Source organism: Anarhichas minor, unplaced genomic scaffold (genome assembly GCF_050575085.1).
Source record: "Anarhichas minor isolate MPS153535 unplaced genomic scaffold, ASM5057508v1 ptg000011l, whole genome shotgun sequence".
NCBI classification, from domain to species: domain Eukaryota; kingdom Metazoa; phylum Chordata; class Actinopteri; order Perciformes; family Anarhichadidae; genus Anarhichas; species Anarhichas minor.
The window spans coordinates 14493046-14520000 of NW_027466457.1; the positions used below are offsets into that span (position 1 = coordinate 14493046).

The window sequence follows — 26955 nt, forward strand, 5'->3', positions numbered from 1 at the left end:
TCAACCACTGGTGAACAGTTTTAATCTCAGCAAGAGTCCTCCAGCAAACACAAATCTAAATTCTTAGCATGAACTCTGGAGAAAACACACACACGCGCGCACACACATACAAACAAAACATCCCTCAGATGATGGGTTTTTGGTGTTGGTGATGTTCTCTCACTGAGCGGTGCTGCAGCTCTTCAATCACAATCAACGCACAAAAAAAAAAAAAAAAAGATACCCGCTGCACACGAAGTGTCACGTGACTTTTCCCTCATCGCGTCCGACAGAAAGTTGAGACCGAAGAGAGGAAGAGAAGAGTCTCGAGCACAAACCCACAGACAGAAGAGAAGAGATTACTTCCAGCACCATGGCGCTGCGGGACGAGCTGTTGAAGTCCATCTGGCACGCGTTCACATCTCTGGATGTGGACAAAAGCGGGAAAGTCTCCAAATCTCAGCTGAAGGTAACTCCACTTTAATTTTTACGCGTGCGTTTCTGGGAGTCTGAGCTCGCGCTTGGCCGAGCAGGAAACTCGGGTATTTGATACTTGGGTGTTTATTTGGTTGTTGTTGTTATAAGCTACATTTAAAAACACCTCGGGTATTTTTCATGTTGAACGCTTTTATAAACTGGCACTGCGCTTCTGTTTGTGCGCCGACAGCAGCAGAGACGCACCTGTTTCTTGATTTATTAAAGATAATCGTGCACAATAAACACAATAAACTTAACAAACATCTGAGGAGTATAAACCACAGATGGTTGAATGGAGAGTTTATTGGAGTTCCGAAGTCATTGGAATGTTATTGTGTATTTATGACGTTAAAACGATAAAAACATCAAAAACAGCCCCAGGAGAGCTAACGTGACGCTAACAGAGATAATAGAAACCTTAGAGTAGGTTCAAGTCATGATTTATAGGATTTACAACCACATGATGGGATGAGCAGTGATGAAGCACTCAGGTCCTTGACTTTAGTAAAAACACTAATACCACACTGTAAAAGTCCTGATTTGAAAGTATTACTTAAGTAAAAGTATGTAAGTATAATCAGGAAAATATACTTAATAATGTAACAAGTACTCAATGTAGAGAACTTGTCCCTGTGACTCTTCTATTGTTTATTATATCTTTAGATTATAACTACTTATGCAAAAGCAGGATTGGACTCTTTTTGTCCAACAAACAGTCCAAATCTCAACATTAATACAAATAAATGTAAATAACTAAAGCTGTCAAATAAATGTAGTGGAGTAAAATATTTCCCTCTGAAAATGTAGTGGAATAGGAGTAGAGAAGCACAGAAGTACCACAAATGTGTACTTAAGTACACTATGAACAATCTTCCCCATACAGCTCATCCGTGATCTGTGATTCCTCCACGTCAGAAAGTATTCTCAGCCTGGAAGCGTGCTAATGGGAGCGTTGACTCGTATTCATATCGGATGATTTAACCGCTTAGTGGGGAAACTGGTGAAACGTTTTGTTCGTCAGGAGCAGATCGAATCGGTGGAACGATGGTAAGAGAGTAAAACAAAAGTAAACGTTCCTGTGAATAACTCGACATGTGTACAACTGGACACACCCACATATTTCCAGCTCTGTGTCAGACAGACATTGTTCAGCAGCAGTTGTTCTTTTTAAAGGAATCAACAATAAAGGTCAAACGGCTGCCTCTGAATCTAAAGAGCAAAGGTTCATCTTTAGCTGGATAATTTTTCACCAACTCTGGACCAGTTTTTACACCAAAGAGCCCAGAAAACCATGCAGCTCTAAGACAGGTTCCATGTGTTGAAAGAGGAGAAAGTCCTTCTTCTATTGCTTCTCTGAGTGCAACGTGTCGTCATTCTTGGAAATGCAGGAAAGCACAAAATGCGTCAACGATTGACAAAGTATTTCTGAATACTCTAAGGCTGAACTCTGATTTGATTATATATTTAAAATAGGTGCTCCTTCCATAAAGACGGACGATGCCACATGAAACCATGAGGTCACTGAACCCTGATGACTTCACACAAACACCTGCACTTTAGAAGAGAAGGAAATGATTTAGTTTTGCACTCGTTGAAAGCGGAGATGTTCTGACTTTTATTCACTAAGACGAGCTTTCTGTTAAACGACAGAGAAGACGTTCTACAACTTGTTTTCATGAGATATGTGGTTGGTGAACTGCCTCTTTAAGTCCTTTTGTTTATCGTAACCGAATAAGTTAATTATTAATTCATCAAGCAAATGTTTGTTCCAGCTTCTCAGATATGAGTACAGCTTTTATTCGTGTTATATCATGGTAAACTCAATTATTATTAATTTCTTTTGCTGTTGGTCGGACAGAACAAGGCGTCACCTTGGTGTTTGGGACATTTTTGACTTTTTATTTCTGACATTTTATAATCAATTTATAGAGAAAATCATTTCCAGATTAATTAAAAAATCCCGAGGTTTAATACTTCGTCAAGTCTGAGAAAGCTACTCGAGTGACACCAGCCAGGTGTATCGACTCAGAACTACAAACTATCAGAGGAAACCTGCGTTACAGATGTTTAGCATTCAGCAGGAAGGGTGGGTTCAACATGAGATGCTGTTGAGTTGCATCATGGGAAGTGTGACTAAAAGAGAGGCGAGTATCTCATGAGAATGCTGGAGTTCTCTGAAGGGCTTCCTTATCTTCCTTTTCCTCAAAAACAACAAATGTATTCTTCTCAAGTATCTCAGTGTAAGTTATTCAGGTCGTTGGGTGAAGAGTAAAACTTCACAGATGAGATCCTTTAGCTTCATATCATAATAAAGTAATCTATAATAGTAACACTTTATTAATTAGTCCTTGTAGTCAAACATCTTCTGGTTCCAGATTATCAAATGTGAACGTTTGCTGTTATTTGAAGTTCTCACCTCAAACTCTTTAACATTGTTGGCATTGTTGTTTTGTAGATGAAATAATGAATAAATAAATTTAACTATTGACAGACTATTTATCTTAATCTATGATTATCATACCATCCCTCCAGGTGCTGTCCCACAACTTATGCACAGTGATGAAGATCCCACATGACCCGGTGGCTCTGGAGGAGCACTTCAAAGACGACGACGAGGGTCCCGTCTCCAACCAGGGCTACATGCCCTACCTGAACAAGTTCATCCTGGATAAGGTACGGAAACATTTAGGATGGTTCCCCCCACATGAGGAGATGCAGAGGTTTTATTCTGTGGCTCCATTTATACTCAATGGCTTGAGGGGTCAAAGGCAGGGGACAAATGTCCCAGATAAATAAAGTATAAATCAACACCACAGGGATTTGAGATATGAGGTTCGTACTCGGTTTATTATATTTATTTATTAATTAATTCATTATTTATTATGTTCTCCTAATAAGACACTACAATGGATCAGTTGAGGATCAGTTGAGGATCGTCTTCTAAACTAATTCATGTGCACTACAGTATATCTGAACACCAGATTGGCTGCACGTGTTACATGTTAACCCTGTTTAAATGTTCTCTGTTAGTGGTGACGCAGCAAATCTTCATTGAAGACGCTGGAGACACTGATTGACGCGCAGTATTAGTTTATTGTGCTGGTGACCATCTCTATTGTGTCCGTCGGTCATTGTGCTCCGCTGAGCTCAAAACAGCAACGCATTGAGCTGCCTGTCCGTCCCTCTTTGATGATGTCACTGCATGAATGGTGGTTGTTTAGCCGGGAATCACGACAAGAATTCCTGCTGGCTGTTTGGAATACTTGTCGAATGATGTCATAACGTTGCAAAAATTAGCCATTGCTGAATGAAACAATAACAACATTGGCGGTAGTGTGGGGCGAGATTTATCTTAAACGATGATCGCGTGGACTGAGGGGAAAAAAATACATTTTCAGAAATATCTGTATACGTGTAGACACGGCCTTAATCTTTAGTCCAGCTGTTTGTCAGCGATTGTTGTTTTAAAGAGGTTTTATGGTCATTCCATGATTATTATCATTCTTTTTTTATTTGTTTATTGATAGTTGGCATCAGTCACACATTTACAGATGTCCTTCAGACGATGTGCATGTTGTATACAGATCTTCAGATGATGCCTATTTTATGTTTACTCGTATAGAATAGTTATATTATTCTGTCTCTCCGTGATGGATCTTATGGTTGAATTTGAATGTCGTAAATGTAATAGTTACAGTTAAAGTTCGTCAGAGGCTGCATGTGTTTGTTTTGGTGATGAGAGACCTCTTTTATGAGCTGTGGTACTTTTAAAGTGTCAGTTGTATAAAACCTTTATTTAATCAGGTAGTCTCAAAAGTTAAGACGGCACTAAAGAGTTTATTTTTCTTGAAGTTTTAAAAGGCTCGTGGCGCCTTGTCATCATGACATCATGGTTTAGTTCTGTCTCAGTGTTTGTGAGAAATCTGTTACACATTAAGACTTTCCCTCAGAGAGATCTTAACAGTGCATTGTGTGAATTCCCCTTTTGGACTTTGTTAACGTCAAACACGTAGGCAGCTGCTGTCGAGATCTCCTCGTTAATGGTGAAACGTTTTAACCAGAAATGATTCATCTGGCTTTTCTTGCTCAGGAACTTCAGGGTTTATTTTCAATCTTTAAAGTTGCCTCATTAGTTCCTTGTTCTGAATCTTCAGACATGTCGGTAGATTCAAAGAAAGTTGTATGACCTGTTTAACTGGCAACGACGTCACTTCTGTGTGACGCAGTACGACACACTTTAACCCTTTAACATACCGTGCCCTCTCTTTGCTTTAAAGGTTGTTAAATTGTCTTGTCATTGTCACAGTTTTATATGTTCATTGAAGCTACATGATGGTTACTCTGAACAAAACACCCTAAGAACCAGATGTCTTGTGCCCCATTTTATACACATTTCCCTAAAAATTCAGCCGGGCATATTAAGTAATAATAATAGTTCTGTGGGTTTGAGATGAACTGCACATCGTTTCTGGGTTGTTGACATTTAAGAAGTTAAACTCCGCTCTTCACTGCTCTTTAAGGAAATGTAAATCCTGGATTTAGGTTCAGGACGTCACGGGCAGATGTCAATCCCCCCCCCCCCCAATCTTATGTACTTTTCCACACACACTCGCACACAACTATCCCACCCACCCATTGAAGTGGAGGTGACCGGCCGTGGAGAGAGAGAAGAGGGTGTCGGTCGTATATTCAACTGCCCTCACTCCTGAGGAAACTCCACTCGGTCACACAAGGAAACTGTGTGTGTGTGTGTGTGATGTAACTAGATACCAAAACGGCAGAACAACAGGAGTCTTATTTTACACATGAATGGAGTCGATAGTTTTTTTTTTAACTTTTAAAAAACAGAAAAAAGTCGTGTGTGTGTGATACAGATGTTAAGTAAGCAGTGGTGGACTGTCATTAATGGAATATACTGTACAAAAGTACAACTTTGAGGTAGTTCTACATTACTTGACTATTTGGCAGCTTTATATACTTCTACACCTCAGAGACAGTTATTGTACTTTTTACCCCTTCTTGTCCAGTGAAAACCACGAATCTGCAAATGGTGCGATTTTTTTATTTGCTTTCTGACTGAAGGACTGAAGTGTTTTCTTATGTGAGGAGAAAATCTTCCTACTTAAAGCAGGATTCAAGTAAAGGATCTGAATAGTTCTTCCATCTCTGGAAGTAATGCTATTAGTTGTGTGTGTGTGTGTGTGCGCGCGCGCGCGCGTGCGTGCGCGCGTGTCATCTTCACTCGTCAGTAACAACGCAGCAGAAAATAAGATGCATACTGCTGATATTTTACCTTATCTGAGGACACAGACGGTCACAGATGTGGCGTGATCGTGGAGCTTTAGTGACGAGGAACACTGAAGAATGTTGACTTGGCAGCAGTGAAGTTGAAGCTGACGACTCAGCACTTTGTGGTTTGCTGAGGCGTTGAAACAAGTGATCCTCTGTGACCCTGAAATACCAACGATCACTCATCACTGTGACCAGCTGCAGACCTGCTTCACTCAAACGTCACATTGTTGTGGTTCTGATATTTATGATGCATTTCTGTCCTCTTCTTTTGTTTAATGTAAACAACTTGTAGTGAAAGTCGAAGGAACTGGTGACTTCAGTCTTGAGGCCAAGTTACAAGTCTTATTCTGACTCTGTGACTTAATAATGTTTCTACACAGCTGACAATAGCTTTGACTCTTTATAGGTCTAATAATGAGGAATTCAAGCAGTGTGGCTCCTTCAGTAACAAACTGTAAAACGAGTGATGTGGTATTTATCCAGAGAGTTGTAGTGTTTCTATAAGTAGATGATGTTGTTGGATATTATTGGGAGGGAGGCAGAAAATCTCAAAGACAGATCGCTCAAAATGTGACCAAATTAAACCAAAACCTAACTGCTAGATACGACTAGAGTTAAGTGAGGAACATGTCGTCGTGTATCTCCGAAATGGGTTTTTCACGAGGTAATAAAAACAGTCCTGTTTTCTGCTTTGTGACGACTCACTTATTAGATAAAGTTATGTTTATGTAACATAAGAAATAATCCTTCAGTTTATCCTAAAAAAATAGGAGTAATAGAAACATGGTTTCAATACATATACAGTTTTTGTAATTTAGGTGAACTGACCCTAAATTGAATAAGAAAAACACCAACACCTGCAGGTTGTTTTGGTAATTTTGTGCTTTGGAGCGATTAACAAATCTTTACTCATTTCCCCTTTTAAAACTTTCATTTAATATCATTTCTGAGCACCTGCCTCCCCTCATCACTGCTGGCAAATATTTAATTAGCAACAAACACTTTTGATTTAACAGCTGATAGTCCAGTTCAACTGGTAACGAGCCCCTTTTTCATTGTCTTGCGGATTTTCCCAACCAAACATGTTTGTCTCCTTTTCAGTTTGAGTTTGTTTAGTTCTAGAGTTGCTCTGCGAGTTCTAAATGCCTCTGCAGGTTGCAGGACATAAAGCTGGAGCCTGAATCCTAATGAACATGCGGCATTGGTGCAGGAGGGGAGGCAGCACTGACAAGGCCCTCATTGTTTCAGTGTAGAGAGAGAGAGAGTGATGGAGGGAGTGAGAGAGTGATAGGAAGAGAGAGAGAGAGCCAGCGAGCCACAAGGACAAAGAAAAACAAGACGAGCATGACACAGTAATGTAAGACGAAGAACAAACCTCACTGTCATCCTGCCAGCGTTTCTATTTCTCCGCAGTCAGTCAGCGCTGACTCATTCAAACCAGCAAGCAGCAGCCCTCCTCCTCCTCCTCCTCACGTGAAACACACTGATGCTGCTGAGTAACGACAGGAGGACCCACTTTAGTTTGATTTGACTTGGTATCTAATGTCAGCGCTGTTTTTAAAATAGTGTAAAACAGCAGCTTGGATAAATGTCAAAGTTTTAATTTGTCACCCCATCTAAGAACAATAAAGTTAAATCAAGTGTGAAGTAACGATGGATTCCAACGCCATCGGAATAAAAGAGTCAACACTTCTTAAATCTCTCCTGCAGTATAATGAGCTCCTTGACTTCTGAATTTGGTCTTCACGCTACACTTGAACATGTTACTTTTAAAGCTGTGCTAATGATGTCTCGACCTGGCTGACACCAAGTCCTTTTAAACTTTATCAGTAAATATGCAAACATCCTGCCCGTCACTGTATTGTTTGTATTTTATTCCGTGTGTTAATAGGTCAAAACGTAAAGACTTGTAGAGCAAGTTTTTGTGACTGATACAAAAACAATATTTTTTGTGTTCAGGCTGTTTCTGGGTGTGAACTTCTATAAAAACGCAGCGACCAGGTGACGGGTTGTAAGCACGCATCCAAGAGGAAGCTACAAAAATGGTGGATACAGGAACAAAAATATATATCGTGAGGCGAAGCACCAAATGGACAAAGCTCGTTCCAAAACTAGAGTGAATCTGAGGTTATGAGCACCGTTAGCCTTGTTGAGCCGAGGAGGCGTGGCCAACTTTCAATGTTTGCGTTTACAAACAACCGACAAATCCTGCTCATTGTGCTGTCAAAGTGTCTTAAAATCCTCATTTTTATGACTTAAGTCTGGTTCGAGTCCCTGTCTCAAGTTAACTGTGACTTCAGTGCACTTCTTTTAGTTTACCAGTTCACTAGCTAAACCTGATCCCATCTGATACAACTCACTTCTTATCAATCCGAGTCCTGAGTCGTTTCTAACATTTAGTCGACCCTTATTGAGAACCAGAACATGTCTCAATGCACATCTCAGCCACATTGTACGCTGTATTTACTTATATTTTGGGATTATATAGAAGTATTTTATTCTGCAGCAGTGATTTGAGTGCTGTGAAGATATAATACATTCTAACTGATGTTCATTCAAACTGTAACAGCTTCTCTTTCGGGAAAATGATTCGAAAGACTAAACTACAAACATTTTTTTTAGGTAACATTCAACAGGAGAGGAGTTGTTCTGGGTGGAGAATCACTTTAAAAATCCTGCCCAGGTTTCCACACAGGCTCACTCTTATTAAACTAACACAAGAGAGAGTTACATCAGATCCTGCTTTAGAAAAGTTCACTCCAACGGCAGTTTGTTGACTTGAGCTGAACGTCTCTCTGCTCTCACACACACAGAATTCAGTCATGCAGTCATCTGTTCATTTATGATTGATAAAGACACACATGATAACCCAAACACACTATAACCACCATATGAATATCAGGACAATCAAAACATCAATTTCTGACTTGTGATTTTTACTTCATAGGATCAACATCAGAGCTTTAAGGTTTTTAGAAAACGACTAAATTACCTCGAGTGCACTTATATTCAAAGAAAAAAAGTGATTATACATCACCCAAACTCATCAACATGCTTCAAGTGAGTTATGAAGTGAGATGTCTAATTTTGACAAATAACATTTCACACATTTCTGTTTTTCTTATTGAGATTTCACTTAATAAGAGTTAGAAATTCATTGAAGAGACCATTTACTTCAATGTTTACGTAGTGTGGGAATACTGTTTTTTTTTTTTGTTGGAGTAATAATAATAACAACAACCACATGATTGTTAATAATAATAATAATAGTGCACTCCTGATACCTTTACAACACCTTCTTAGCTTCAATTGAAATAAACTGTTGTTCATTACACAAGATTAAAGAGCAAATCCGGTAGATTTATCACTGATTGATGTTATTGCTGCTCTCATACATGACTCATCTGTTTATTACATAACATATTATTATGTTATAATGTGTCCGTGTGGAGTAGAACACGTTGAGGTATGAAACCAGGTTCTGGATCACTGGCTGCTCAAACCACCATCATTTCGACCGCAGTGGAGTTTTTTACAATGTGACGCTTGGTGAGTTCAGTCTCAGATGGGTGGGAGCGTTGGGAGTTGTTTTGTTGTTGTTGTTGTTTTTGCCAGTGGCTTGTTTGACGGGACGACCGCCAACCGGACGAGATGTGCTTCTCCTCCACACGACTGCCAGGAGTCTCTATGGAGACGCTCCCGTTCACCGGCTCGAGGAGAACATTTCTCCTCCAGAGCAACCATTGTACCTTTTCTTTTTATTTCAAGAGCTTTCCTCCCATTTCTCTCTGGAATTTGATCTCTAGAGATTTAAATTATTTTTCTGAAAGACATCCTTTCACATTTGTTCTGACAGTTTTGCATCTACAGAATTCGTGTCATCAATCTGGGAGGGTAAAATTTACCGTCAACGTATATAAATATAAAGGTGTGTTTATAGGGTCTTTACTGGTGGCTCAGCATGTGAGCTTACACACTCTCTCACAGAAGTCACAACATGTTTATTAAAAGTATATCTATATCTATCTGCCGCCTGTTTCTAATACACGAACATACAAATAATCTCTTCGGGATTAATAAAGTTCTGTGGTGCAGTGGTACCCAAATTCAGGGTCATAAACCTGAGTGGTAGTTTGATGTATAACAATAACAAACAATTTAAACAGACAACAGACTTCTTTGCTTTTTTAAATTGAAATACTAAGTTACGGGTCTCTTAGAGACTATTTAAGTAAGCAGAATCCAAGACTCACATTTTTATGCTCACAACAAACTGGTGAGCTTCACTTTAAAGATTAAAAGCCAGTTTGAAACTACTGACCAACATGTTCCACTGATGGAAACATCTGCAGCTCGTCGGTTTTGTATCCGACTCTTCTGCTTGTCCGTCTGTCTCGTCACAAACTTAAACTGCTTCCTAGAAAAACCAACTGACTCACCAGAGTTGTTGTTGTTGTTGTCGTTCTGCCTCAGGTGACGGGTAACTTTGACCTTCACGACTTCAACAAGATGTGCTGGACGTTGAGCAACAGGAAGAATCTTGATCAAAGCCAGCTGCTCATCTCCACCGACGACGCCTTCAAGATCTGGTGTATCTTCAACTTCCTGTCCGAGGACCGATACCCGCTGACCGTCGTCACTGAGGAGGTGAGACGTGAGAGGATGTTGGTATCAGAATCCAGTTTGCAGTGCTGGAATATAACTAAGTACCTTTACTCAAGTACTGTGCTTGAGTATTTATTTCACTTGTACTTAGAGTATTTTCTTTTGCCATTTTCTACTTCTACTCTACTACATCTCAGAGGGAAATATTGAACTGTTTACTTTTAACATTTATATGACAATCCTGGGAACAAATATTTAATAACTTATTTACTTTCACTAAAGTTTTTCAATGCAGGAGTATTCTTACAGTGTGGTATTAGTACTTTAACTTAAAGTAAAGGATCTGAATACTTCCTCCACCACTGCTATTTTGTGTCTAATAAAACCATTGGTGACACATTTAAAACCAAAAGTCATTTAGTTAAGAAAGCTCCACGTCCACCTCATACAGCAGTTTACGAACATGATTCAGGCCTTGAAGTCAGTGAAGAGCAGGTAAAAAGAATCTGTAGCTTCGAATTATATTTCATCAAGTGAAAACATTTGAAGTGCTGCAGATTCTCAACTGTGAGAATGTGACCGAACATTTGATGTAAACGTAGCTGGATGTTGTTTTCCATAAAGTCTTGTTTTTAATGCTACCATTACTGAAGTTTGCAGTTTGTTCTCTGCTCGAAACACCAGAATATTTTTTCCTCCAAACTCAAGAATTGTACGATTTTAAAAACAATTCTGATCCTGAAACAGTTTTTCTTTTTTGCAGCAGGAAAGCTGATTTTAGGTCCAGATTTAATGGTCCTAATTCATCCACTATCAACTGGGGAGTAACTTCTGAACTGTGTTCTGTCTAATAAATCTTCCACTTTATTATACCATCTATTGCAACAGTAACAGACTACTTGGTCGTTATATTGGAAAAGCACTTTGTCCAAAATGGGGGAAGTTATTAATGTAACTGTCCTCAGTAGAAGCAAATTAGCCAATATTTGTCGGTGTTAACTTCCACTCACAACTCATCTACGGACACCAACTGGGAGCTGGACTTTAGTCGCACTGTTCAGTGTTAGAAAACGCCTGTTGCTCAAGAGCAGAAAAGGAAGTTTCCAGCTTCCTGTTCTTTCACAAACGCTGGAGGATTTATTGTTGGGTACAACAAACATCAGAGCTGAATCACAGGAAGAAATGTAGATTTATGTGCTCCAATGAGCCCACGTAGAGATGACTAGTGGGAAAAACACAGGACAGGGACCGTTGTCTTCAATATAAATGAACCGCTTTGTGTGTGTGTGTGTGTGTGTGTGTGTGTGTGTGTGTGTGTGTGTGTGTGTGTGTGTGTGTGTGTGTGTGTGTGTGTGTGTGTGTGTGTGTGTGTGTGTGTGTGTGTGTGTGTGTGTGTGTGTGTGTGTGTGTGTGTGTGGTCGGTCTCTGCTCACAGATTGAGTACTTCCTGCGTAAGCTGACGGATGCGATCGGGGGCAGCTGGGTGGAGGAGCGCTTCGAGGACTACAAGCTGCAGCTGAATATGAAGCAGCAGAGTCTGAACGCCTGGGAGCTCATCACCCTGGTGGGGTCGGGTCACTTCAGCAAGGGCATCGACCGCCAGGCGCTCTCCATGGGCATCAACGAGGTCTACCAGGAGCTCATCGTGGACGTGCTCAAACAGGTGGGCGGCACACCTGCACAGAGGGAGGACCCGGTCACCGTGACTGAACGTCGGCTGAGCTCCATCTCCTCCGTTACTATTCCTGTCGTGCACATATGAAGTTTACAAAGATAACAGAGGCATCTATGTACGACTGAAACAAGTGAACAAGAGCAGGCCTCTTATTTCTAGCCATCGTCAAACACTGTGCCTCTCTGTTATCTCAACTCAAAGGTTCACTTACTGGCTTCTTCCAGAGCTTTAAACCGCATCTTACGGTCTTCAGTCAATAGATGGGACCTGGTTCAGGTGGAATCATGTATGAAGCTTTTGGTCACGTGATGATAAATGGTGGAAGATAATAACTTTTCTCCGTTTTCTGGCGTCATCATCCTAAAAAAAAAAGACAGACAAACCCACTTAAAGTATTGGTTGACGCTTTGATTCGTAGCCGGTCACGCAGCGACACGTTTCAGTTTGCAGCTTCGTGTCACCGCCTTCTATTGAAAATGATTTGTATCCTGTTGCTTTGTCGCTCGTAGTGTAAACATAGCAAGACGCTCACGAGCAGCAACACATCACATCAGCTGAGAAATTTACATATTTTGTAAGAATAAAATGCACTTATAACAAAAATATCTTAATACACACAAAGAAAATTTGCAAAAAGCTGTAAATTTAAGGAAAATATGTTTCATAAAACATCTAGACAAAATAGAAGAAATTGGAGCTAAAACTGCACTTTGCAATACATACAATATATGAAATAAGGAACTAAGAGTTTGCGGTCATGTGTCTGTGGATTTTCGTGTGAAAGACTGGAGTGAATGTGTTACTGTGGTCATGTAGAGAAAAACAATGAAGAAAACATTCCTTATTGTCAAAGTGAGCTAAAGAAAGAGCACAAAGGTTTAGGATAGTTTGACTATAGATCCAGTGGGTCACATACAGTAGATGGATGTCGGCACTTCCCCAGTTTAGAGAAACAGACTAAACAATGTGCAGCAATATGAAATTTAGCCACCTAGAAAAACGTACGTATAGTTTACGCTATATTTAGAATATTTTCACCACTTTACCTTTCTTTCAGACAGCCCTTCCCCCTCCTCTCTCTCTCTCTCTCTCGCTCTCTCTTTCTCTCTCTCTCTCTCTGTGTAGATATATATGTCCTATATTACCGCCTAGCCTCATTCAACACACCTCACTCACCCATTATCCTGATCATAAGATGGACACACACACACACACACACACACATACATACATACACACATACACACACACACACACACACATCCTTCTGCATCCACAGTTTTGCAGGATCTCTGTTTTTTAGGCTCTTCTACCCATCAGTCTAAACTCGTGTCGTACTCCTCAGTTTGCTTTTGTTCTCGTCTGTCTTTGTCCTACTTTGTTTAATCTCCTTGGCTGTTTACGTGTCCATGCACTTGTCTGCACTGGGAACTGCTGCCGTTATCTAAGCCACATTGTCTGTTTCTCCCGAATCTATGTAGATAATACACCGACTATGGATACGTTCCTCGTAAAGTAAAGTTTAGAGTAGGTGTTGTGTTTAAATGACCTTGATTCATGTCGTCCTCTCTCTCTCTGCAGGGCTACATGATGAAGAAAGGTCACAAGAGGAAGAACTGGACGGAGCGCTGGTTCATGCTGAAGCCAAACTCCATCTCTTACTACGTCGGCGAGGACCTGGCAGATCAGAAAGGAGATATTTTACTGGACGGAAACTGCAGCGCGGAGGCAAGAACCTGCAGCTTTTTACGAAAACTCTCAGCCTGCTCGCCTTCATAGTGATCAATTTAATATGAGATATCAGACATATAGCCTCAATCAATGTGTGTTTACAATCCTAAAGGCACCATTACAACCCTCCTACCCCCTTTAATTAAAAAAAGATCTTTCGTTATTTTATTTGCTATTTTTTTAAAATTAATTTACTTAATTACTGACGGTAATGTTCATCTTTTTTACTATTTTATCACGTGACCTGTAATAATCAAGGAATATTACGTGCATCTGATACACAAATCGAAGTCCAAAGCTGACGCTGCTTCATGAGTCAATCAAATCAAATGTGTTTAACACAGTACAGTGATGTTGGCTAACCAGGTATAATAATTAACTGGCTATCAATAATCACATTTTGGGTCAGATTAGGGGTTCGATTCCCATGTACGAAGTTCAGTTAATAAAAGAGAAAAGTCCAGAGGATGGAAATATAATAATGTTTGTTTTTCAGTTTGCCGACTGCATTTCATTCTCTTTCTCGCTGATGAAGAAACCGTTACAAACACAAGACTGATTGTTGTGCTCTTCACGTTTGCTCCTGTGTTTTTTGTGTATTTATAAGCTGGTGTGATCCTTATCTGTTGTTGTTTCTCTGCAGCCGCTACCAGATAAAGACGGAAAGAAGTGTCTCTTCTTCATCAAGTCGTCACATAAGAGCTTTGAAATCAGCGCGTCGGACAAGAAGAGGAAGCACGAGTGGATTCTGGGTGAGTAGTGACGTCATTCCTCTTATTACTTATCATGTTTTTAATATTTCTATTGAGCCAAAGACGATTATACACAGTTTATTGTTTCCACAGCTCATTTTATTTATATGAAATATTAAAAAAATTATATTAATGTACATTCACAGATATAAAACAGGATAAAAAATAAGCAAATTAAAAAGAGAAAGGAAGCGTTTTCAAAATAGAATAAATAAATATTGACGAGGATTAGTTCGACCTTTACGAACAGACGTGATGTTTTGTTTTTCCCCTCAGCCATTCAGACCTGCGTGAGTCTGCTGCGTCAGGGCCGGCCGGCACCGCACCGCGAGGCTCGGCAGAAGCGGCGGGAGCTTCGTCTGAAGCAGCAGGCCGAGCAGGAGGAGCTGGAGCTCAGGATGAATGAGCTGCAGTTGGCCAATGAGGCGAAACAGCTGGAACTGGAGGACATGAGGAAGGTGAGGAGAAAAACAACACAACAACAACATCACACACGTTAAATGTTCCGTCTGTGAATCCCGTCTGCTCAGGAAACGTCTGGTGCGAGATCAGTTCCTGTTTGTAGTATCCTGAATTAACAATAGCTCAGCGTGGAAGTGTTTCTCTGACTGGAGAAGAGCAGGAGGGATCCCTGATCACATGACGTGCTAAAAACTGAACCTGTGACAGATTCCCCTCAGTCTCTGGTGGACAGAGGAGACATGTTGATGCTTTTTCTCAGTTGTGCAGGATTATTTAAATGTCAAATATGTTTTATACAAAAGAGAAAACACTGACGTAAGAGACTCAGATTCAAGCCAAAACAAACATACAAAGATAAGAGCCTCGTAAAACATTCCACTCCGAGGCAAAACCAAACGCACAGTTGGATCGGTAGTTAAACTGGGAAGAGCGTATGAAACACAACATGTTAACGGGTCATTATAAACGGTATCCTGGTGTTTCAGCTGCACAGTAGTTACACCTACAGCGTTATCTACAGATGTCACCAGCAAACAAAAATAAAAAGGAAAGGGCGGTCCAGGAATTCACTCTGGAATGTGTTTGTAAATGAAGTTTGAGGTATTTCCCCCCCGTGGGAATTTCTACACCTGTAAGATAATTACTGGACTCAAAGCACACAACACGGGAAGCGGTCCAGGATTAAAGGTTGAAGTGACCTGGAGGAGGAAGACATGTCGTTCTTTGTGTTTCAGTCTGTGTGTGTATTTAAGACACGCGTGTTCGTTTTTATAGATGACTCAGCTGTTTCTTGACACAAGATTAAGAACCTGAAACTTTGAGGAGGCGTTTCTGTCTGCTCTTGTTCTGTCACACGGACAGAAATCTAAACTTTGATTTGATTGAATCTCTTCAATTCAAACTGACTTTTAGGCTTCTGTGGAAAAACGTTCATTAGCAGGAGGGCAGTGCAGAGAGCTCTGGCAAAATAAACGGACTCAACTTCTCTCTGAATCACATTTCTGGTCGATGACTTTGTACCATATTTCTACCGTTTACCTTGTGATGAGATAAAACAATAACCGCCGTGATAAGTTTCTCTTCTTTATAATATTATAAAGCGTTGTGCAGCGTTTCCGTGTTAAGCATCATGATATCAGGTCAGTGATACTACAGTGTAAAAATACTCTGTTACAAGTAAAAGTCCTGCATTAAAAATCTCACTGTCTATATATAGATATCTATTTATAGTTATATTAATCAGTATTATCCTCATCGCTGCAGTTACAATGAGTACTGCTGATGTCATCAGAACAAAAGCCTCGAAGCTGATTCAACGACATTCCTCGGCGGTAACGTCACACCTTTTAAACAACAAACTAAGAGTGACGTGTACTTTCTGTACAGAGCTCAAAAATGACAAACCGCTGGTTTCAGTCACACACACACACACACACACACACACACACAGATCACCTAAAACCTCAGTACCAGCTCATGAATACTAATAGATCAGCTCCTTCTGATGAATAGTCTGTCGGCTGCAAACAGAGGAATGTGTATTGAACCAGGAAGGAGGCGGAGCAACACGTTAGTCTCCATTACACATGTTTTTCCAGTAAATCTCCGTCAACCTGATTCACACTCCTGTCTGATGACACTGTCGTCTGACCGGTTGTGATTATGTGCATTCGCCAAAGACTGATGACTAATGGCTGCTTCCTGTTAACGCTGTCAACGGCTGTGAGGTTAACCCTTGAGCCTCACTTAAAATATATAACAATAAAAAGGAAGATATATATAGTTTTATGGCAGTGTTTTTGAGCCAGACATATTTGTCCTCTAATGACATGAGAGCAATCTTTTTGTGTGATGGTTAAAAGGACGTCAGGATTGAAACATACTATATCTTTACATTTTTAACTTCAACAATTCAATTATCTGATATTTAGTAAACTAATAAAGGTTTAAATGCAGTTTTAAATGCAAAAGTATTATTTTCAGAGTGTTTTTTGGTTGAATCCCTCCCTTTTATTAGATACACCTACAAACTTTAAAGCAATTCAACACAACAGATCTGCCACAAATTCAACATTTAGGAAGATACTAATGTTCGTTTTTGTTGTTGACACCGTTGGAGATGTTTAAATTCAACTGTGTGTTAACTGCTGAGTTCATACTCCGTGGTGATGGTGTTGTACTGGACGCATTATATTGAAATGTGTTTCTGATTGCTCATGGTTGTTCAATATGACTTGATTCACTATAAAGCATTCCTGTTCAACACCACAGCAAACTAAAACCTCATATAACCATAAAGTTGAATTAACACCTCTCTGACCGTATCGATAAAAACATTTTTATCTTTGTAAAAGTAGCAATTATGTTTGAGGGGCTTCATTAGATTGTCCAGCTGTCCCTAATAAATTGACCATTGACTGTATTTAAAATATGGACGTATGCATGGTTCCGTTTCATAAATCTCAATAATTGTGAAGAATGCTACAAACACGAACCTCATTTACGCTCCAACAGTGACCCTGAAAAGATATAGATGCCCCTAATGACTCGTTTCCATATCAACACTGCTGCACTACTGTAGTCTTTAGACCGGTCATTAAACAGAACAAAGAGGAAGCTCAGTTTTGCCACATGTGATTATTTATAGCACCATTATTATTAATAATTCATCACATGAACCATCACTGGCAGTAAAATCTCAATCATCGTTTCTACATGTCGGAAACATAAAACAAACTTTAGAAAGTGCTTCATAATTAAGGATAAAACGAGCAGCAAAACAGGAAATAAATCACAATCAGAATCAGTTTTATTGGCTCCGGTTTCCACTCCGCTCTCAATGTACACACACTATCTTACAATAAACAAAAGAATAAATAAATAAATAATAAAGGGGTTCGTCTTCAATAAAGTTAAAATAGAAGTGATTAAAAACAACCAAGAACAAAACCCAAACGTTTCATTATTTAGATCCTCGTCACATCACTCATGTCCTGGTCTGAGGTTTGCCTCACGTGTGCACGCTCTCGCTGCATGTTCTGCTTTTATAGATAACAGTTGGTGTGCGTGTGTGTGTGTGTGTGTGTGTGTGTGCATGAGCATGTGAGCATGTGAGCATCATTCACACATCTGGACTTAGTGTTTCCACTGTTGTCACAGGTGTTTTCACAGCTGGCATGTATAATCTAAGAAATACTGGAAAGGAATAACCAGTTAAATCAACTTAATAGATGTTTTTTTTGTTATTGCTTTGTTATTTTGTACTTGCGTGATTTTCTTTTTATACATAATTAATCTGCATTGTCAGGGCGCCTGAGATCTAAGATTTAAATTGCCAAAGACTGTTTGTCTGTAATTGTTGAGCACTTGAATGAAGCGTTATAACATTAACAAAGTTATCTCAAAGGATGATATCCTTTAACTGAACTACAACAACACAATTAGAGTAATTGTTTAAAGTACAGTGCAGCACTCGGCATGTCTCAGCCATCAGCAGAGAGTCAAACTAGTTCCCATAGTAGTTGTGTAACATAGAGTTTGTCTTTGTGTCACACTGCTCTCTAATGAATGCACAACAATCTGCCATTGAGGTGAAAGTCCTGTCTCACATAGATGTTTACATGAATGCACAATGAACACACACATGTATGGCCCCACAGAGAGAGAGACACACACACAATAGGCAGCCTAGACTTAGTCTTAAGACTGTCTCAGTCTTAAGACGGTTCACAGTTGGGTGACACACACACGAGTCAACATGAGGTTACAGCTCAACCACCCGTAAAAGTTTTTTAACTTCTGTAAAGAAATAGAAATGATGTTTAACTGAAAGGCTCTGAGATCACAAAGTTCTGCTAAACGTTCCCCCGCACCTTTAAAAGGTGTTTTTAATGACAAAAGACGGAAGAAAAAAACACAAAACTCCCAAAAATAGGACAACTAAAAGAAGACAAACTGAGCTCACACTTAACTATTTAAAATATATAGTATACAAGTTAGGTGTACAAAGATTAACAGTTTGAAGAAGCGGTACTGAAGAGTCTGTGTGTACTTTAAGTTTATCTAGTAAATTAAGACATTTTAGTCGAGCCTTTAGTTTTTAGTCGCTTTATGTTTTGAGTGATTTAGATACTTTGCAGTTATACGTCAGTTAATAATGACAATGTGACACGTTGTATGCTGTTCATGCTTCGCGGTATCATTTTCCTTCCAGCTCAAAGATGCTTAGGACTCTTCGCCTCCCAACACTTCACTAACTTCCTTTTTGTTTCTCGTGGCGGTTCATCTGCTCCTTTTTGTCCGTTGAATACATTTTCACACTTGTTTGTGATGTTGACGGGTCAGTTGAACTTTCACCCTGCAGTCAAACCACATAATGTACTTCTCCATTGTAAACGCACAAAGGCACGTGTAGCGATGTCTGCCTCTGACTGTAACAGCAATATTTAAATATCACTGTTTTGGGGTGCATACCAACAGTCGACATCGTCTTTGCAGGTTAAAGCATGAATGAGTTGTGTATGAATGTGAAGATCAGGGGAGGATAGATCTCCTCTGATGAATATATAGAAGCAGAGTTTAAGTGGTTTGACTCCACAAAAATCCTTTAAATAGTTTCTGCTGCAAAAAAAATTATCAGACACAAATTTACAATAATTCATTACAATCTGTCGTCAGCTTATTGAGATGAAAATAACCTACGTTGGTTGTTTTATAGGATGCAATTATTGTTTTCAGGGCTAGAAGACAAAGAGATTCTTTACATTAAACTATTTTGTCGGACAAGCGATCACAGTTTTAGTTTACCTTTTTGAATTTCAGTTTTTCCTTTTTAAACCTGCATTTCTTAGAAAAAATATTTTAGCAGAGGCCACTACTTATGTTCACTCTCAATTCCTCTTTAGAGCTTGGATCTCTTTCTTTATTAAATAAAACTATTTACATTTAATATCTGTAAACCACAGCTTGCTTCTTGGTCTTCAAACTAAAACAAAAAGATTAGTGTAATAAAGTGTAGTTCCCTCTCCATTTAAACTCCCTGTAACATGAGTTGAGATGTTTAACCTTCTTTATTTTCTATATTTCACATGAATTTAAAGGTGAAAACCTGTTTACAGAAAGTAAACTTTCATCTACTTGGAATATCTGACCTTTTGTCTGTCTTTCGGCCAGGCTCTGGAGGAGGCGGCGACTAATGCAGCAGAAGAAGGACAAAGGCGCCTTCAGACCCAAACTGAACTCCAGGACCGCTACAAGACGGACCTGGAGAGAGAGAAAACGGTATGTCGTCACTCCTCGTCGTCTTCCACCGAGTCATTATGTCAGAACAAGTGGTGGAGCAAGAGCAACCTAAATACAGCTTCCTCTTATTGTACAAGTACAATATTTTAAATGTAACATTTATCTACAGGCGTCAGATTAAATGAAATGTGAAAAAGATACTCGGGAGAACAACTTGAAATGGACTTAAAGTTAAGACGCACTACAGCTCAGAGTGATGCTGAAACAGCAGAAGTTATTATAAGTCGATGTCCTCGGTACACATTTAATAATTCAGTATGTGGTTAAGACGTTTCTATGTAGCTTCATATTGACAGGCTTTGCTGCTTGAGTGCAACTGGAGACGTGTGTTTGGTACATGTAAGCACCAAAAAGACCTCTTCACTGCGTCTGATGATAACATCTGGACATGCTCAGTGCACAGCGTGGATGTGGTGTTCCAGTAGATGTTTATCTTCCACCAGTGACTTGGCTTTTTTTCATGAAAGGACTCGAGTGTGAAAACATTGCAATACAACCGAGCCTCGACACACGTGTCTAATGCACATATCTGTACATACTAACGTTGGGTCGGCTGTGAGTCTTTGAAAACCTGATGTACTCCTTTTAAGACAACTTCTTAAATAGTTGATATTGACCTTTTAGATAAAGCCTTTCTCCGTGCGTTTCCCGGTTCAACAGGTACGGAAGAAGATGGAGGAGCAGGTGGCCCAGAAGTCCACGGAGCTGGAGCAGTACCTGCAGCGGGTCCAAGAGCTGGAGGACATGTACCGTCAGCTGGAGGACGCTCTGGAGGACGAGAAGCGCGCCAGACAGGAGGAGGAGGCCGTCCGCAGGCTGCAGGCACGGTCAGTCAATACAGAGAGAAATTTATCACCAAGATGTGCACAAATATAATCGGCACCTGAGGAAAACAATAAGGGTTATTTTGGTGGAAATTAAATCTTCTACGCTGAAAGTATTCGTCTCTACTTTGGGCGCACAGAGCTTGAGGAAAGTAGTTGTTTTTATGTGGTTGTTAGCAAATAATATTAATGTGAGTATGTAAATACTAGTGACAGAGCAAACTAACGACCTAATATTAGCTGTGCAAATCAGTTCTTTAGAGAGACGACCCAGAATCCAAAAATAGCAGACAAAAGACCTGCTCTTCCTTCAGTGGTTTTCTTAAATGTGGTCACAGGAGGGACTTCAATGATGCCACAACTATTGTTTTGCCTTCACACTTGATAAAAAAAACCCATTATTTATTGAATTGTGGCCTCTTGGTGCGCTCCAAAATTAGACAAGGACAGCGCCAGTTTGAGTCGGTGGTGCATGAGGTTTAACTGCATTTCAACACGCTAAAACTGCACATAATGCCCCAAGTTGACTAAGTACCATGCAAACCTACTGCTTTTTGTATTCAGCTTGTCGAAACTGAATACAAAAACCTGTGAAAATATATAAAATGAAGTTCATCACAGCATCTCCACCACCTGCTGCTGTTTGAGTATCAGCTGATAGAGATTCAACATCATACCTGCCACCTCATAACCTGCCTGAACTCTATTTAAAGACCAACTAACAGGCTGATAGTAAACCGCCACTATGGTCACCAGAAGATGCATCATTTTGCAGATGTAGCAAGCTGCTTGTTATCATCTCGTCAAAGTTATCCACGTCAGATATGACATATTTTACGTCTACTTTGTCATAGAGCCACATGTGAACAGACACATGTGTAGATTCTGCTCCTGTTTAAATGAGTCTCACACACAGCCAGACATTCAGCTTCTACTTCCCTCTCTCCGCCACATTTCCTCCCTCTCTGCTGACGTTTGCTTTCCACCTCACGTTTGACTGCTGTGCTGCCCAGGGTCCTTAAATCAAACCACCGGGTTAAAATGACAGCGACCGGTCCATTATCATGAGATAATATAAGCCATTTACTGGATGCTTTCTTCCACACTTCGTACCATAACAAGGTCTTTTTCGGTTTAGGGAAGCAAAGGGCTGATTTGAGTCACATGTGAGACTAGAGACGAGAAACATTTCTTTTCTACCTTTTGTCAGCAGCACCACTGTAGTTCCTGTGTGCTATGTGCCACGGTGCTTGCCCGATTTTCTGTCAAGTTTTATATTTGATGCAAGTCAAAAACCAAAACATCCATTAATCAAAGAATACAACAGTGGTCTTACATTGTGGTTATTTAAACCTCTGGCTGCCTTTCTATATAAAATGTGTTTAATTCAGAATACAAACAATGCAAATTACATTTATCAAGAAGTGAACTCTTACATTTACTTTAACCATAATCTTAAAAAGATAATTGCACTCTAGCACCACCTGCTGACACACTGACACATCACCTCCACCTTACTGAACAACACATTAGTTGTTTAGTTGTTTTCATTTTATTACTCGGACAGTTGAACTTTTGCCCGACCTCTTTCACACCGTTTTGATTTAGATATTAGAGTTGTTATATACACACTTAGATTGTGTTGATGGTGGAAAGAGCAAAACATGTTTAAAAGTTTAAAAAGGAGGGAAATGAACGTACTAAACGCCTCATCATTCACATTGTTTTATGTGACACTGTAATGAAAGCTCAGACCAGCTGTAGATGAGAAACCAATGTACAGGACCATTGTACTGACCCACGTCTGTGTGGAGCAGGTTACTGGAGGAGGAGGCCACAAAGAGGGTCGAGTTGGAGGAGTTCCACCTGCGGCAGCAGCGCGCCATCTCAGAGACGGAGGCCGAGAAACAGGAGCTGGAGAAGGAGCGTCTGGCCAAGGAGAGCGCCCTGCAGGCAGCCATGAAACAGCTGGATCAGCTGGAACAAGAGAGGCAGGAGGCGGTGGAGCAGTACCAGGTCAGCTGAGTGGTGGAGGTGTAGGGACCGGCAGGTCCACAAGAGCAATGTGGTTGTTTCTAAATCAATTTACAGTAAACTCTGTCACAGTGTGGCTCAGGAGGAACCTGCAGGAACAAACCCTGAGTGAAAATAGTTATGTGCAGCTCCACCCCATCTATTATCTATCATCTCGTGTATAAAATGCCAATTGTTGGTTAAAGGAGCACTCTCAGATTATCGCCACTAGATCTCAAACTTTCCGTCCAGCTCACGGTTTATGTTTGGGAACTCAACTTGTAACACAATCGGGGAGTGCATCTTTAACAAAGCACATGGTACAAATATTACATAAAGGGAAGAAAAGAAATGCCAAAGATTTATAAAACAGATTTTTCCACAGACTCATTTTCTTTCAGAACATTAACATAGCAGCAAACAACTGTTTGTTGAGGATGGCTTTACTCCACTATGAGCAGAGAATGAAGTTGTGTTTGTTTGAGCCGCTGTGCGTGACTTTTAGTGCATGGTTCTTCCAAGACCCCAATACATTGGTATTTAAAATAATTATTTAAAAAGCACTTATTAATACAGAAAACAATAATATGAAGTCATTCTAACATACACAGAAACTCCCCACCATTGACATTACTGTATTCAGGATTTTGTTCAGTGTTTTTGCAGTAATGAAGACATTTAGACTTTATATTCGTCTACATTTACATAAAAAGAGACTTCAGTTCTTCGTAGAGTAGTACCTTTCTCTACCACACGGTGTCACTGTTTGACTGCTGGATGATAGGCAGCTATTTAGACATGATGGTAAATCAAGACATTACATTTTTATTTACATTTGTTCCAGTACATACAGTATTTCAAAAAGATCTATGTTTAAATCAGAAATGAGGTTCTCAAACCTATTACCTGTTAACTTCTCTCTGTGTTTTCTTGTGTGAACAGACGGTGATGAAGAAGCTGGAAGACGCAACCAACAACACCAAGACCTGGAAGCACAAGGTGGCTGAACACGAGGGCATGTTACGGCTGATTCAACCAGGTAACAACAACAACAACACACTGACCACCGTTAGTACAGTCTGTCCTGTCGGTCCTGTCTTCAAGGGGCTGTTCAGTGGTGGGACTTGATTTTAGGGTTAGGGTTAGAATTAGGTTTAAATTAAAGTTATAATCCTTAAGATTTTCACTGTATCAAACTAGTGTCAGATTAACATAAACTGTTACACTTGCAAAAGAATCAAATACTGTATAAACTAAATACAAGTGGTTACTTTAGGTACAGTAATATATTTCCTTTAGCACCTTTAGTGCTTAAAGGTGTTACTATTAAAAGGTCTTTTCTTTTGTGAAACATATTTCGTCCACATATACGTATCTACTCGAATTAGTTCTCCCCAAAGCTACAAACTCCTGCCATGGATAAATTGAATAGTGTCTTGGTCTCACTAATTTCCCAATAGAGTTGATTAGTTAATTGAGTAGAGGAGGAACAGCTTGGCTCGTGTTGAACCGGAGACTCTCTCAGCTGTGGACAGTCTGCTCCCTCACACCCAAACAAACACGTGAAAAGGCTCGAGGGAGAAAACATAATGATGAGATATCTAAATTCTGCAGATATCTTTGGCTGGAGGCTTCATATTCAGAATGTTGTTTACTACAAAGTACAATGATGACTTTCATAGACATCCATATTGGTCCACATATTTTTGGAGGGAGACGGTTGAGTAGTTCTAAGTGGCTGCACACAGTTCGCAGATCGTCTGATGTGAGTAAAATCATGCTCAGTTTAAACCTAAGAGGGTAAATGAAGCGTCAACAGGGCTGGGAGGGTTACTTTACAAATGTATTCCAATACAATTACTGTAAAAAGAGAATTAATCAGGAACATGATTACTTCTCTTTACCTCAATATTATATATGCAAATGAAGAGAAAAGAAAAATGCTGAAATCTGGCCATTATTTTGATTGTAAAGTAACAAAGGGGAACAACGTGACGGTTCAGTGCAAGTTAAAATGCTGTTGTCATCCAAGGACCAGATTTTAACCTGGAGCAGCAGCGGTACCCACATAAACTAAGTAAAGATTAACAGACAAGCAAAATTCTTGGTTTGTCCTGTATTATGTTTTGAACCGATTCTCTCGTTGTTACGCTCCTGGCAATAAGAAATAACCTTGATGAACTGGAAAGTGTGCAAAACATCCTGCTTTATGATAACTGCCACTGTTCTGTGATGCTGTTCCCCTTTTCTGATTTACACACAAAATAATGTTTCCATCCAACGAAAGCATTTCTTTCACTAACGTTAGACGCCATTGTGTGAGACTCATGTCCTGAAGTATAACCCTTTATTCTAAAATTGTAATCCTGTTGATAATCCCCATTTTTACTAAATGTATTGGTATATATCTTTACGTGACGCCAATGTAATCCGTTGGAGTTTTCCCCAGGGAATGAGAGGGCCGCTGAGAGAAGTGGGGAACAATGTTAGCAATCCAACACACAGAAAGGAATAGGACAGTTACATTTTCCAGCCGCAAAAAGCAACACAAGGAGAAACAGCGTGCTTTGACTTGTCATTTACAATGCATTTATTTGAAATATTCAGACCTCTATGGTGAATCGTCTCTTGATTTGTCTCCCCTCCAGGTTCCAAGGGACAGCAGATGATCACCAATTGGGGTCCTGCAGCCTTTTCTGATGCAGAGCTCAATCTGAGGCAGAAGAAATGGCAGGAGATGAAGAACCAGACGACCCAGGCCCAGTAGAGCCGCCGTTAGCCCTGAACCTTAAACATGTCTACGACTCAAAGAGAAAACGGGACAGGGGCTGCTGGGATATACTGTATGTGATACAGCATGTCTGAGTAGTGACTGGAAAATGTAACAGGCTAATATGAGGCATTTTATAATAAAGGGGCATTAAATAATCAATGACCTTTATCCCTTTTGTAGACCACCATAGATTAAAAGGAGCAGAACAGAAACTCCAGTCACGTTTTCACAATATGAGGATGAAGTTCACTAACTCTAGCAGGGATCCTACAAAAATACCAAGTGAAGAAATGATAACCAAGACAACAGCTGGAGTAATTAAAGCTTTGTTATTAATCGTCATGTCAGTCGCTTGGTCTTGTATGATTGAGACGCTAAAACTGTTTTGTTGGTAGTGTGTTCAAAGGGTTCTCTTTTCCAAAATCGTGTACAGGACGTAACATTTGGGTCATTAATATTGATCCATCAACCACCACAGATAAAGTATATTAAAGTAATTTGGGCTGCTGAGCAGGCAATATTAATTTCTCAGAAGTTAAGCATTAATCCAACATTTACCAAGTACTAATGATACACCAGTACAAACACAACAGTACAATGGAACGTACAGGAACGGGATGAATTTTGAAAGATGACTCCATCAACTTTAGACCGTCTGGGCTTCTGTAGGAACACGGCTAAATTCAATCTGTTGACTTTACGATGTGCAGGTTATATTACAAGTCACGAGTGGAACACCACTACCTTTATCATTTTGTCCTGACTGTGGATTTTGTATCTATGAAATGCACTACTTTTAACCAGAGTCAATGCCAACTGCTTGAGCATGTTTTAGGTTCATGTATTAAGTTGTAATATAAACGTGAGCTACTGAAACTGCTTCAAACTCTTCTCATTGCTGTGGCTGTATCCTTCTTGGGGAAAACGTTGGGACATTTCTACATGAAAATATAAATATAAGGGATTTCTGTACATATATTAACAATGATTTTTTTGTTCTCCTTACTAAAGTTAGGATGCATGAAGGCAGCATCAGTAACATCTGAGGATGACATGTAATGGAGTCCATGA

The 26955-nt window shown here is 39.8% G+C and overlaps 1 protein-coding gene across 1 annotated transcript in view; it reads left to right on the forward strand.

The window, feature by feature from the left end:
- The first annotated feature begins 272 nt into the window (after positions 1-272).
- Positions 273-26955, forward strand: part of swap70b (switching B cell complex subunit SWAP70b) — a 27024-nt gene continuing 341 nt past the window's right edge. The window contains exons 1-12 of the mRNA XM_076089589.1: positions 273-448; positions 2989-3129; positions 10222-10395; positions 11789-12016; positions 13610-13756; positions 14403-14511; positions 14788-14969; positions 20146-20253; positions 20935-21101; positions 22916-23114; positions 24054-24150; positions 25760-26955. The exon at positions 25760-26955 is cut by the window's right edge and continues 341 nt beyond it. Of these exons, the coding sequence (XP_075945704.1) occupies positions 353-448; positions 2989-3129; positions 10222-10395; positions 11789-12016; positions 13610-13756; positions 14403-14511; positions 14788-14969; positions 20146-20253; positions 20935-21101; positions 22916-23114; positions 24054-24150; positions 25760-25878 (1767 nt within the window). The 5' untranslated portion in view covers positions 273-352 and the 3' untranslated portion in view covers positions 25879-26955. The remainder of the gene's footprint in view (positions 449-2988; positions 3130-10221; positions 10396-11788; positions 12017-13609; positions 13757-14402; positions 14512-14787; positions 14970-20145; positions 20254-20934; positions 21102-22915; positions 23115-24053; positions 24151-25759) is intronic.